The sequence below is a fragment of the Myotis davidii genome, unplaced genomic scaffold (genome assembly GCF_000327345.1).
Source record: "Myotis davidii unplaced genomic scaffold, ASM32734v1 scaffold88, whole genome shotgun sequence".
Taxonomy (NCBI): domain Eukaryota; kingdom Metazoa; phylum Chordata; class Mammalia; order Chiroptera; family Vespertilionidae; genus Myotis; species Myotis davidii.
Genome location: NW_006300377.1, coordinates 2,532,079 through 2,545,556, shown reverse-complemented (window position 1 = coordinate 2,545,556; position 13,478 = coordinate 2,532,079). Strand labels below are relative to the sequence as shown.

General features: G+C 44.3%; 1 protein-coding gene and 1 long non-coding RNA gene across 3 annotated transcripts in view; one reads left to right on the top strand and one right to left on the bottom strand.

The window, feature by feature from the left end:
- THRAP3 (thyroid hormone receptor associated protein 3) overlaps positions 1 to 11,292 on the top strand; it is a 49,598-nt gene extending 38,306 nt beyond the window's left edge. For both annotated transcript variants that reach the window (XM_015572839.1, XM_006777295.2), the window contains exons 6-12: positions 1,745 to 1,917; positions 2,883 to 2,994; positions 3,748 to 3,832; positions 5,764 to 5,951; positions 8,395 to 8,590; positions 9,051 to 9,194; positions 11,008 to 11,292. In XM_015572839.1, coding sequence (XP_015428325.1) covers positions 1,745 to 1,917; positions 2,883 to 2,994; positions 3,748 to 3,832; positions 5,764 to 5,951; positions 8,395 to 8,590; positions 9,051 to 9,194; positions 11,008 to 11,229 — 1,120 coding nt within the window. In that variant the 3' untranslated portion in view covers positions 11,230 to 11,292. The remainder of the gene's footprint in view (positions 1 to 1,744; positions 1,918 to 2,882; positions 2,995 to 3,747; positions 3,833 to 5,763; positions 5,952 to 8,394; positions 8,591 to 9,050; positions 9,195 to 11,007) is intronic.
- A 1,878-nt stretch (positions 11,293 to 13,170) lies between these two features.
- The window catches only part of LOC107185222, a 664-nt gene continuing 356 nt past the window's right edge, over positions 13,171 to 13,478 (bottom strand). The window contains exon 2 of the long non-coding RNA XR_001516144.1: positions 13,171 to 13,430. This is a non-coding gene — a long non-coding RNA (uncharacterized LOC107185222). The remainder of the gene's footprint in view (positions 13,431 to 13,478) is intronic.

Genomic DNA, 13,478 nt, shown 5'->3' with positions numbered 1-13,478 from the left:
ATATTTTCCCGCTGTCCAAGCTTCAGAGCTGATACCCTCGGGTCCACACCTGTCAGTGGGGAGTGTGTGTCACTGAGCTATTATGTGTTGAAGTCAGGGTGGTGAAGGGTGTTTCTTCAGTGACTTTTTTTTTTTTTTTGGTGTTGGGTCCCCTCTGCTGTTTTCTGGTCCTCTATCCAGCCCCTCCTCACCTTCCCAGCCTTCATCCTGTTTTGTTTGTTTGCTTTCCCCATGAATTTGCTTAAGGTGCCTTTGGCCTGTAGAGCCATCCAGGATCCAGTTCTCCATTTTCAGTAGGCTCCTAGAGTCTTACTATTACAGCTCTTCACCAAGAAATAATACGGCAGTTTTTAGAGTTGGGGCTGTGGGTAAGAGGAGAACTTCAGGAAAGAGTGGTGATGGCAAGGCTAGTTTTGTTGTTTACTTTTATTAGTATTTATTTTATGTTGAATTTACTCCCAGGCCATAAGTTTGGTTTCTTCTGGAATATCTTTTTCTTCTGTGCAACCTCCTCTTCTGGTTTAGAAACAATCTGCGTGTTTTCTATAAGGATCCCCTCAATGAGGCAAGAAGAGCTCATGTATGGGTTCATATGCCCATGAGCTCTGTATGTTCCACAACACATCTTGGGAGCTTTGTTCACCTGGGTGTGCTCAATGACCAGAGAACCTACATCTAAAGCCTTAAGTTCAGCATTAGAGGCTTTCTGCGTTTTTAAGCATGCGCAGCAAAAATTCAGCACTCTTTTTGGGTCACCATGTATCCAGCCCCACTGTTTCACCTGGGCACACCTACCAATTCCACGTTGCAACGACGGAATGACACACATTGCTTCTGGAAAGTGACGTCCTTCAGATACTTGGTGGTTTTTTTGGACATGAATACCCTTGATGGCCTGGGCAGTTTCACTAGTGTTCTTAAAGTGAACATGAAGATTTGAACCTCTTGATTTGCATGATTTTGTCGGGGGTTTCTGGGCCAAGTGAATAGCAAACTATTTTCAGAAGTCACCTCTGGCTGCATTCTGGAGGAGGAAGAAGCTAGGCTTTTTAAAAAAATATATTTGTTTTGTGCTTTTTAAAAAAATATATTTTTATTGATTTCAGAGAGGAAGGGAGAGGGAGAGAGAGATAGAAACATCCATGATGAGAGAGAAGCATGGATTGACTGCCCTCCTGCAAGTCCCCCGCTGAGGATTGAACCCACAACCCAGGCATGTGCCCTTGACCAGAATCGAACCTGGGACCTTTCAGTTCGCAGGCTGATGCTCTGTCCACTGAACCAAACCGACTAGGGCGAGGCCAGGCTATTTTTTACTTGGGATAAAAACTCTGCAGCCTGTTGGAAGTCAGCGGGAGCCACATTCCACTCCTGCTTTATTGTGTCGATTCACTGAATGGCTCTGGCTGGCCAAGCTAGTTGATCTTTTAAATACTTTCTCATTTGTTGTGTTTGGTAAAGCCAGCAGTGACCCCAAAAACAGAATCACTGAGGTTTAACATTCATCCTAATTTGTTTCTATTAAAGATTGCCAGTGAAAAAAGGGAAGCAATAGATTTTGGATACCTTTTTCCATAGTTGTGCATTGAGGTTACTTTGAAATTTGGTAGGGAATTAAAAAAAGGAACTTTGTGGGTAAAATTAAAGCTCTTTGAACAAATGCATTGCATTTTTTAGGGTTTAAATGTTCGGACTTTCTGTATATCTTGTTATACTGAGTCCCTGGTGGTTTTTTTCCCTCCAGACCCAGTGGATTACTGGCTCAGGAACGCAAGCTTTGTCGGGATCTAGTTCATAGCAACAAAAAGGAACAAGAATTTCGTTCCATTTTCCAGCACATACAGTCAGCTCAGTCTCAGCGGAGCCCCTCGGAACTGTTTGCCCAGCACATTGTGACCATTGTTCACCATGTTAAAGGTAAGTCCCAACCCCAGTCTGCTCAGGATCCCTTGCCACAGCTTAGCTTCCTCTAATATAGTGGTTCTCAACCTGTGGGCTGCGACCCCTTTGGGGGTCGAACAACCCTTTTACAGGGGTTGCCTAAATACATCCTGCATATCAGATATTTACATTACGATTTATAACAGCAAAATTACAGTTATGACGTAGCAACGAAAATAATTTTATGGTTGGGGGTCACCACAACATGAGGAACTGTATTAAAGGGTCACGGCATTAGGAAGGTTGGGAACCACTGGTCTGTTACAAGCAGAAGGATGAACAGATGAATAAAAGAGCCTTATGAGGCCCTTCATCTTATTGAAAGGGCCTTTGAAGCGAGGGACTGACTGGAAGGAAATCGATTTCAGTGAGTTTCCATTTTTTAATTACAGAGCTGAACATTGTGAATTGTTAGTAGTGGTTTGTGATCATGAGAATAGGTAAAATCTTGCATGTGAAGGCTTAAAATGCTTGAAAAGGGAAGTGTGAAAAGTGGCTTTACCTGCAACTCTGTTTTTTCTTGTCCAGTAAGTGGAAGCCTCTTGTTGACCTTATGCTGTGAATTTCTTCTCCACCATAAGGGCAAATGGAAGTGAATGGGTTGGGGAATGGCAGAGAGGTGATGTAGAAGCTGGGATGGTCCAGTTATAGGTCTCCTCTGAAATTTAAACTTAAGCAGGAGTTGGTGGTGTGATTCAAATGACAGTAAGCTCCAGGTTTCTCTCTTTGTATCCATGTCCTAAGATAAGGGAGCTACAGTGGTATTCTAGTGCCCAACATTGGATTGTGCAAACCAACCTTTTTTTCCTCTCTCTTTGGTATGTTTGTTATATAGATTTGAGTATTTTAGTCACATATCTGTGGCTGCAGGTTCATACAAAAGAGTTGAATATTATGTCTGCCTTTGATGGCATAATGTGTTTTTCTTTGAATCCCCACAGAACATCACTTCGGGTCCTCAGGAATGACATTGCATGAACGCTTTACTAAATACCTAAAGAGAGGAACTGAACAAGAGGCAGCTAAGAACAAGAAAAGCCCAGAGATACACAGGTGAGGACCTCAACCTTACATTGGAGGTGGTCATAGAAGACTGATCATCAGATATTAAACTATCCTTGCCTAGCAGTAGAATTTAAGGTAACATCCTGCAGATTCTAGGAAAGGAGTGGGTGTTTATAGTTGTGAATGGAAAGGAGTAGTCAATCAGTGGGGGATGTGCAGGAGGCGGCTGATCGATGTTTCTCTCTCATCGATGTTTCTGACTCTCTATCTCTCTCCCTTCCTCTCTGTAAAAAGTCAATAAAATATATTAAAAAACAACAACAACAACAACAAAAAAACAATTTCTTATTGATTGATTGGTTTTAGAGAGGAAAGGAAGTGGGTGGAGAGAAACATTGATTTGTTTTTTCACTTATTTATGCATTCAGTTGGTTGCTTCTTGTATATGCCCTGACCGGGGATCAAACTCACAACCTTGGCTTATCAGGACGATGCTCTAACTAATTGAGCTTCCGGGCCAGGGCTCTATAGATAATTTTGATATGAACTTGAAATCATAAGCTTGTCTGTGAGTCTGCCTTCCTGGATGTAGCATTACTGTTTGAGTTTGAGAAGTTTTAGATTTTGTGTGCTTTGTGCATACCTATGGGAGAGGGTAAGAATGCAAAGAATATAAGTAATATGTATGTAAGTTATGAAACATGATAAAAAGGAATGCCTATGATTCCATTACCAACTTATAAAATATTACCTATATTATAGTCACACTGGATATTTAAAATTTTTTGTTTTAAATTTTAGGAGGATAGACATTTCCCCCAGTACATTCAGGAAACATGGATTGGCTCATGATGAAATGAAAAGTCCCCGGGAACCTGGCTACAAGGTGAACTGTTGCTTTGATCAGTAATTCCGACAAAATGAGTGCGTTGGGCATGAACTTGACAGAAATATGTTTGTTTAAATTACTCTCTACTTAAGTTTGTGTTTTTCTTTTAAGGATGGGCATAATTCTAAAAATGAACTACAAAGGGTTAATTTTTATTAAATGTATCAACAACCTTTGTGAAGTGGTTAGAATATGGTAAATGACCCCAAAGTCTATTGAGGTGAGCTTGAGAAAAAAAAAGGAGTTTTGGAACAAGTGCCCATGATGAGAGAAGAAACTTTTTGTGATATTTTTCTGCTTGTAAGTATTATCAAATCAACTATATACATGCACTATTTCCAACCATGATTTAAAAAAGACATGCATGTCAGAGGAGAGTGAAATATTCATATCTTAACTTAGTAGACTGTTTTAAACAGCTAGTCCAGTTTTTCCTAACATTGTACCGTATCTGTCATCTGTTGGTTACTGTTACTTTGAAGCTAAACATTACTTTGATAGCCCAGCTACATTTGCAATGATGTGCACGTAAAAACTCTGTTATTAAGAGGTTAAAGCTTATATGCACTCTTTTAATGTGAAATACTAGATTTGAGGCTTTAAAAAATCTTAGTATTTATTGACCTTCATTCACATATACAGTTGAAATTTAAAAATCAGAGATGGTTCTTCCAATGCTGCTGAAACCTTTCTGAAAATTTTAATTAATCATCAAGTTTTCTAAACAAATTTGTCTTGTTGGTTGAATGTGATGAGAGGCACTCTTGTACAATCTCTGTTCTCTCCCATCCCCTTTTCTTTTTCTCGAAGAAGTGTCCACCAGATTGACACTAACATGTGAAAAGCAAGGTTTTGAAACCCAGAAGACATCTCATCTGTGCCTCACAAAGCCAGCTCATTAGAGATGTTGTGTGCACCACCCGAGGGAGCAGCGCCTGCTTTTGTCTTGCTTTTCTTTAGTCTTTGGAGAGTGCAGAGACCCGACCCCCCCCCCCCCAAAAAAAAACAACACACAACAAAAACACCCAAAACAGTGGAGATACAATAAACTTAATACCTACCACTCCTGTTAAAATTAAACTTTGATTTCAACAAAAAGCTTAGTGTAAGTGAAATGTTTCTAATACAGAGTGAACTGCTCAGTTCTTGCTCTTTTAGGGAGGTGTTAGTCCCATGAGACAAGTCCTAGTGTGTAATGTCCTTGAAATCACCTTGCATCTCTGCTCTCACTAAGTTTCCCGAGAACTGTGGGACCCTTGCAGTGCTGGTCATATTGTCCCTGCCCTGATGGTTACACTTCCTAGAAGAAGATTTTTTCTTCTTCATCCTTTTTTTAAAAATAACCTTTGACCTCGTTTTGCCACTTTATGAAATTATGGTACTCCCTGCATTATTGATACTTCCTCTCTAGAGAAATTCTCAGTATAACCAACCATTTAGGAAGGCTGTTTAAGGCTCCCACTGTCTGTCTTTGGACTCAGTACTCAGACATGATTCCAAGTCTAGGATAAGCTTGGGGTGGCTGCTACATTGTAGGTAGGAAAAGGGTAACACATGCATTTCTACTTTTGTTGGTGAGTAAGCAGGAGCCAGCCTTAGCCAACCACTTTCTAGCGCTGATTTGGCCGCCTCAATTATAGACTAGCCAGTTCATTATAGGGCTGCGGAGGAAACGAAGCAAGATCAATATAGCGTATTTTTAGAAGGCTACCATTATTACATTAGAGAACTGGTTTGGGATCTGAGGGAGGGATCCTCATGAAGTGACTTCTTGAGACATCTGCATCCCTCCCAAGCTTGGGTGAGGTGCCTCACACTCCCAGTTCTCCCTCTGCACCACTCCATTGGAGTAGTAACCACAGTTTATGGGGTGGTTGAGTTGGCAGCCCTGAACTCCAAAAACCTTCCTTTTGATTTTCTTTTGGCAGGCTGAGGGAAAATACAAAGATGATCCTGTTGATCTCCGCCTTGATATTGAACGTCGTAAAAAACATAAGGAGAGAGATCTTAAACGAGGTAAATCAAGAGAATCAGTGGATTCCCGAGACTCAAGCCACTCGAGGGAAAGATCAGCTGAGAAAACAGAGAAAACCCATAAAGGATCAAAGAAGCAGAAGTACGTGAGCCCGTCACCTCATTCAGATTCCTGAGTGGAGTCTCATCTGCCCCCTTTAGGCTCTTCACCAAACCTATTGAAGTGGGTATGAACCTTCTCTAAAGAAGGCCTGCCCTGGGAGATGGCCAGCTCATTGGGCTGTGGGAGTGTGGGAAATCATTTGGGATTCAAATCTTCATGGGGAGGTTATGTTTTAGAAATGGCTCAAAATCATTATCAGGTAATAACACTGGTCAAAACTGTGTGGAACTAGATAGGACAAGATTGTTGCTCTTAATGCTTTTAAAACTAAGTTAGCAAACACTTCTAAGAGAGGTTATTTGTTTTTCTTTTTTGAAAATGACAAGCTTTTATTTTATTTTTTATTATTATTTTAAATATATTTTTCTTGATTTCAGAAGGGAAGGGAGAGGGAGCAAGAGATAGAAACATCAGTGATGAGAGAGAATCACTGATCAGCTGCCTCCTGCACGCCCTTACTGGGGATGGAACCCGGGACCCTTCGGTCCTTAGGCCAACACTCCATCCACTGAGCCAAACTGGCTAGGGCTAAGAGAGGTTATTCTTTAAACAAAGGTAGCATTGTTGAACTTCATAGGGCAGCATTTATGCTAAGGTCGTGTTTCTATGTGCATTTTGACGTTCCATGACTTTCTTTTTTTAAAAGTACATTTTTATTGCTTTCAGAGAGGAAGGGAGAGGGAGGGAGGGAGAGAGAGGAACATCAGTGATGAGAGAGAATCATCGATTGGTTGCCTCCTGCATGCCCTCCACTGAGGATCCAGCCCGCAGCCTGCTGCAGCCTGGGCATGTGCCCTGACCAGCAATCGAACTGTGACCTCCTGGTTCATAGGTCAATGCCCAACCACTAAGCCATGCCAGCCTGGCCGTTCCATGTCTAATCAATCATGTCTCATTAAATGTAGCCAAGTTGAAGCCCCACACCTTCCCATAAGAAACAGTGCCACCTTTGCTGTTTCTGAACTTCAGCTGGCAAGCATTTTTGCATCCATTTGATTATCAAATCCTTTGAGAACAGTTGGATAGTTGGTGTGAAGGTAAAGAAGCTACGCTCAGGACAATTTGTCCAAGATTGTAGAAGTACCGGCTGACATCAAAACTCAAGATCTTCTGTTGTACTTTGTCTCTTTCCAGTGTGTTACTTGTGTATTAGGAGCCCCAGCAGTTTCAGGGCTGCCATAGATAAAGGACCTGCTCTGCTACTCCTCAATAGGAAATGGTGGTTCAAACAGTAGTTCTCAGGGCTGCCCTGGCTGCCCTGGTGGAAAGGGAGCAGAACCTCTCAAGTGTTTCGGGTTGGTTGGGATTATGGACTGATTTCTTCCCCTGGAACACATGGAGAGGCAGTGCTAGGATTCAAATCTGGAGCCTTTTGGAAACCTCTTGATTTCTAGAAGTCAAGAGTTCTACCTCTGAGTTATATGAATCCTATGACAATAACTTAGATTTCCCTTGTTATGAGTAAATGCTAGTAGGATTCAAATAGTTAAGTTCTTGAGTTTGTCACATGTGGAAAGTGGGGGAGGGGCAAGGTGCTTTTCCTAATGGAGGAGGATGAGGGAAGGGAGGACAATGATAGGCCACTGCCACTTGGCTGGCTTCTTCCTGTAAGTCCTTTTCCACCCCTGGGAGCCTGGCCTTTTGCCACCTTAGAGGCAACCTCCCCTAGACGCAGGGCTGGCCCTGACCTTTAGTACACAGACAGTGACTCATCGCAGTAGTCTGATTTGCTATAGTCTGTAATTTCCACCAGATGAAGGGAAGGTAGGGAAATAACTGGGAAGAGTTCTGCCAGATTTTGTGCTTAATAACACAACCTGTTTGAGCTCAGTGTGCGGCGGTATGTGGAGCAGTAGTATAATTAGAAGTAGGTTTGAATCCAGGTTCTGCTCAGCTCTGTCACCTGAAAAATGAGGGAATACTACTGAATACTCCGAGTTGCCATTTACTGTGTGCCTGCTATGTCAGTGTAAAGTGTTCGATCTTTAGAGCAACCCCAAGAGATAGGTAGTGTTTGTCCTAAGAGAATAAAGTCCTAGAAAGCACAGACAGATGCTAATATATGAAGCTTCTGTCCCAGTACCATATACATGGGACTCTCAGCACAGTGTTAGTGTTCTTCTGTCTTTCTGTTTCATGCATATGCATTAACTGAGCTGCCAGAGGCCATGGACTGTTTTGTTCCTTACATGTATGTCCTATGTTCATCACAGGCTCAAGTGTAGATGTGTCAGTGAACATGACTGACAGAATTGGGATCTCCCCAGGTACCCTGGGTGGGTAAGGTGGGATGAATTGGGGTTTTTTTAGGTTACTCATCAATGCCGTCATCACAAACACATTCCTGATTGTCCCGTGCTGCTTATTCAGGAGGCCCAGCCAAGGGGTTTATTGCTTTTTCCTGGCCCTTCTGTTTTCATAGGAAGCACCGGAGAACACGAGACCGGTCCAGGTCATCATCCTCTTCCTCCCAGTCATCCCACTCCTACAAAGCGGAGGAGTACACTGAAGAAACGGAGGAGAGAGAGGAGAGCACCACCGGCTTTGACAAATCAAGACTGGGGACCAAAGACTTTGTGGGTCCAAATGAAAGAGGAGGCAGAGCTCGAGGGACCTTTGTAAGACCCTGCCGTCACCCCTTCTCTCTAACCTCTTGCTCCCACCAATTCTAATTATGTGATTATCAGAATGCCAGTTTGGTTGCCCTTAATATAAGTAATCCAGTCTACAGACCTCAGAATCTGTGGTTCCCCATTACCTAGGCTTTCCACTTGTAGTTATTTTACTAATCATAATCCCTGAGCTAGATACCAGAAAGCCTCTTAGGACTCCTAGTCTCAGAACTTTCCAACTTACCTTGACTCCTGCTGTGCCTGGAGGCCCTGGTGCCATGTTGTCCTCTGTCTAGGCTGTAGACCTTAGGTAAACAGGAAAGGATTGACTATAAACCAGGGGACCTGCATATTGACTGCAGGACAACTGTTCTGTGCCAGAAACGTGTTTGAACAGAATGCAGGGCATTGTTTTTCTCCATCCCTGACATGGTCCTTTGTTCCTTTTCCCCTCTTTATGCCACAGCAATTTCGAGCCAGAGGTAGGGGCTGGGGCAGAGGCAACTACTCTGGCAACAACAACAATAGCAGCAACAATGATTTTCAAAAGAGAAGCCGAGAAGAGGAGTGGGACCCCGAATACACGCCCAAGAGCAAGAAGTATTACCTGGTATGTGTCGGGATAACCAGGAAGGGCCGGGGCCTTTGGCACACATAGTAGTTGATACCAAGGCTTTGGTTGGTATGTTCGGTCTGTTCAGAACTGATTGAATATGTGAGGAGGCATCTTGCACTGGGGGGATGTGTCGAGGGGCAGTAGAGTGCTGGCACGATGAGTATTCTCTAAGAGGCAGCCCTGGCCTCTCAAGGGTTTATCACCTGAGATATAGATGGATTCTAGGATAAACAAGAAGGGTTGCTCTTCCCTTTTTAGTTTGTGACTTGTTTTATTGCTCACCCACCCCCGTCTCGGCCTCCTTTCAGTCTCTACTCAGGGATAGAGCTGTAACCCTTCCTTTAAGCCACAGTTCCACTCGGTCACTTGCTGGTGCAAGATTGACAGGAAGACACTTGCTCAGGATCTCTGTCTCCAAAATGAAAAGCCACTGGGGCTTTTCTCATCTAGGCTGTTTGTCAGTGTCGGTTACCAGGCACCTTCTGCACCTCGCTCCCCTCCCTCAGGTTCGGGCTCTTCTAGGCTGAATTACCTGGCTAGTGAGTGAACTCTCTTGGCCTTGCTATGTCAACAGCAGGCTTAGATCCAAGCAGAGAGATGTGCCTCTGAGTGTTGTGATCAAGGGAAACCTGGAGCTGAGTCTCCATCGTCTAGGAGAAGGGCTGGCATGGGTCTGAGTTGTCATTTGCACAACTAGGAAACAGGCTATTGTGTAGATGGCTCTGCACAGCCACCTTCCCTTTTCTGGGGCTGCTGGGAGCTGATTTGAGACTCCTCGAGGACCCTTGAGTCTATATTTAGGGAAATGTTGACTGGGCCCAGCCAGGATAGGTCCTGGAGTGGGATTGCTATAGTGGGAGCCCTTTTTCCTGCCCCTACATGCCACCTAAGGGAGCATCACCCACCTGATGCATTTAACCAAGTAAACAAGCAACCCTGGTAGGAAGCAGCTGGCCCTTTAATTGGCTGACCCCCAGGAGCCTACCCCTATTGCATGGGTGGGTGTTTCAGACTCTTTGAAGCCATGGGGCTGATGACTTAGCAACGACTCCTACTTTTCAAAATTCTCATTCATTCTTTCATTGGATGCCTCCTCTCTGGTGAAATGGTCAGAGCAGGATTGTTTGAGATGTAGGTTGTGTTTTTCGTACTCTGCCACACTGCCTCCTTAAATAAAACTAAAGATGGAAGATACAAGACAGGAAACTGGATTCTGGTCCTAACTTGGCCACTAAGTCTAAGTCTGAGACCATGAGCAACTCCATTGACTCTTGGTCTTGCTGTCTGTTCTTGGCTGAGGGTGGGTGGGAAGAACTGTAGCGTAGCTATGTGTATTTGAGCGCTGCTTCTTCTGTTAGCTGCCTGACAACCCAGATCAGACACAGTTTAATATTTTGGTGTGATTGGCATTTTCAAACCCATCGTTTGAGAGGTGGTGTACTAAATAAATAATGAGTTAAAGTTCCTAAGCCTGTTTACTCATTTGCATAGTGGAGGGTGATGATGATAGGGTAGATGTAAGGATTAAATGAGATAATGCATGTACAGGTCTTTCCGTGCTCAGTGAAGATTATATCATCATCATTATTTTAATGCCCAAGCTACTGCCTTAGCATTCCCAATGTACCAAACTGAATATTCTGTTGGAGCTGAATCAGTAGTGTCTTTGGAGTGGGGAATAGGGAGGAGGACAGAAAAGGGGGTCCGGACATAGGTTTGAGAAAGTCACATTTGGGGGTAGGCACAGAGAAGAGGGTTCTGGCTACTTGTTAACTCTGGCATTGATGGCAGTTTTCTTTCCTTCTAGCATGACGACCGTGAAGGCGAAGGCAGTGAGAAGTGGGGAGGTCGGGGCCGGGGCCGAGGAGCCTTTCCCCGAGGTCGAGGCAGGTTCATGTTCCGGAAATCCAGCACCAGCCCCAAATGGGCCCATGACAAGTTCAGCGGGGAAGAAGGGGAGATTGAAGACGACGAGAGTGGGACAGAGAACCGAGAAGAGAAGGACAATTTACAGCCCACCACTGAGTAGGGGCCATTCTGATGGGAGCTCCTACCCAGGGGGACAGGCGCTAGGAAATGGCTGGTGAAGAACTAAACAGAAGAGCCCCAAGAAGATTCTGAAAATCCCCCCACCAGCCATGCAGAATGCTACTGTAGCCGAAAGCATCCCTGGCGCAGTGTCCCACTGACGGAGGCGGCTGGCCATGGAGCCTGGGGTCAGGCCCAGTTTTTGAGCAGAACACAGCACATTGGGCTTTAGCTGTGTTTCTCATTTGTTGGAGTGTGGGGTGGGGACTGGGGCAGGGAGGGGAGAGCGATACTTGGATTTTGGTTTGTTGCCTATTAGAAACCAGTTGTTCTTAATTGGCTGAGGGTGGGTGGGAAGAACTGTAGCGTAGCTATGTGTATTTGAGCGCTGCTTCTTCTGTTAGCTGCCTGACAACCCAGATCAGACACAGTTTAATATTTTGGTGTGATTGGCATTTTCAAACCCATCGTTTGAGAGGTGGTGTACTAAATAAATAATGAGTTAAAGTTCCTAAGCCTGTTTACTCATTTGCATAGTGGAGGGTGATGATGATAGGGTAGATGTAAGGATTAAATGAGATAATGCATGTACAGGTCTTTCCGTGCTCAGTGAAGATTATATCATCATCATTATTTTAATGCCCAAGCTACTGCCTTAGCATTCCCAATGTACCAAACTGAATATTCTGTTGGAGCTGAATCAGTAGTGTCTTTGGAGTGGGGAATAGGGAGGAGGACAGAAAAGGGGGTCCGGACATAGGTTTGAGAAAGTCACATTTGGGGGTAGGCACAGAGAAGAGGGTTCTGGCTACTTGTTAACTCTGGCATTGATGGCAGTTTTCTTTCCTTCTAGCATGACGACCGTGAAGGCGAAGGCAGTGAGAAGTGGGGAGGTCGGGGCCGGGGCCGAGGAGCCTTTCCCCGAGGTCGAGGCAGGTTCATGTTCCGGAAATCCAGCACCAGCCCCAAATGGGCCCATGACAAGTTCAGCGGGGAAGAAGGGGAGATTGAAGACGACGAGAGTGGGACAGAGAACCGAGAAGAGAAGGACAATTTACAGCCCACCACTGAGTAGGGGCCATTCTGATGGGAGCTCCTACCCAGGGGGACAGGCGCTAGGAAATGGCTGGTGAAGAACTAAACAGAAGAGCCCCAAGAAGATTCTGAAAATCCCCCCACCAGCCATGCAGAATGCTACTGTAGCCGAAAGCATCCCTGGCGCAGTGTCCCACTGACGGAGGCGGCTGACCATGGAGCCTGGGGTCAGGCCCAGTTTTTGAGCAGAACACAGCACATTGGGCTTTAGCTGTGTTTCTCATTTGTTGTTGGAGTGTGGGGTGGGGACTGGGGCAGGGAGGGGAGAGCGATACTTGGATTTTGGTTTGTTCCCTATTAGAAACCAGTTTTGTTCTTAATTTCATTTCATTTGGAGCTAAGAGGACTAATTTGATGATTTTTAATTTCTTTTCCTGGTTTTTAAAGCCCTCTTTTTTTAGGCATATATAGTAACATTAGCAGAAAGATTTAATTTGGACAACTTTGATTCTGATTCTTAAAAGAGAAAACAAAGCATGTGAATAAACATTGAAGTGTTCATCTCAGTTTGGGACCAACTGCTTGGATCTTTGTAAAAATTGGTTTTGTATGTAGAGGAGGAGTTCAAGGCTTTTCTGACCACCTTGTGTTCCCCTTTTCTGCGTAGCCATGTATCACATGGTATTGCTCCTAACCACACCCCACGTGCCCCCTCCCCCAATATTTTCTGATTTCTTCTGGGCTGGGCCTCCCATTCTCCACCAGCAGCTCCGGTGTCCCAGTTTTCTAGCCCCACTGATCTCAGCAACAGTGGTGGGAACGGTGACGGTTTCTGGTCTGTTTTCTAAGAAACTTCTGAATTCTATTATCTTTACAAATATAAGATGAGAAAATAATTTTTTCAATATTTTTTATTAATCTTTTTATAAAATGAAAAGAAACTCCTATGATTGATTAAGGAAGGTGGTTATGGCTGGGTGGTTTGTGGGGTTCTCTTTTTTTTTTTTCCTTTTTAACCTTAAGCTTTAAGTTGAAGCATTCTCAGATGTTTGGGGGGGAAAACATCCTCTTAAAATGGGTCCTTGTGCTTGCCTTCTGGGGAGGCGGTCCTGAGCAGGTGAATCATATGGCACTTATGCATATGGTATATGCGGACTGCACCCACCTCTCCACCCCCCCCCCCCCCCCCACCCTACCCTTCTGGGGGTGTGCCTG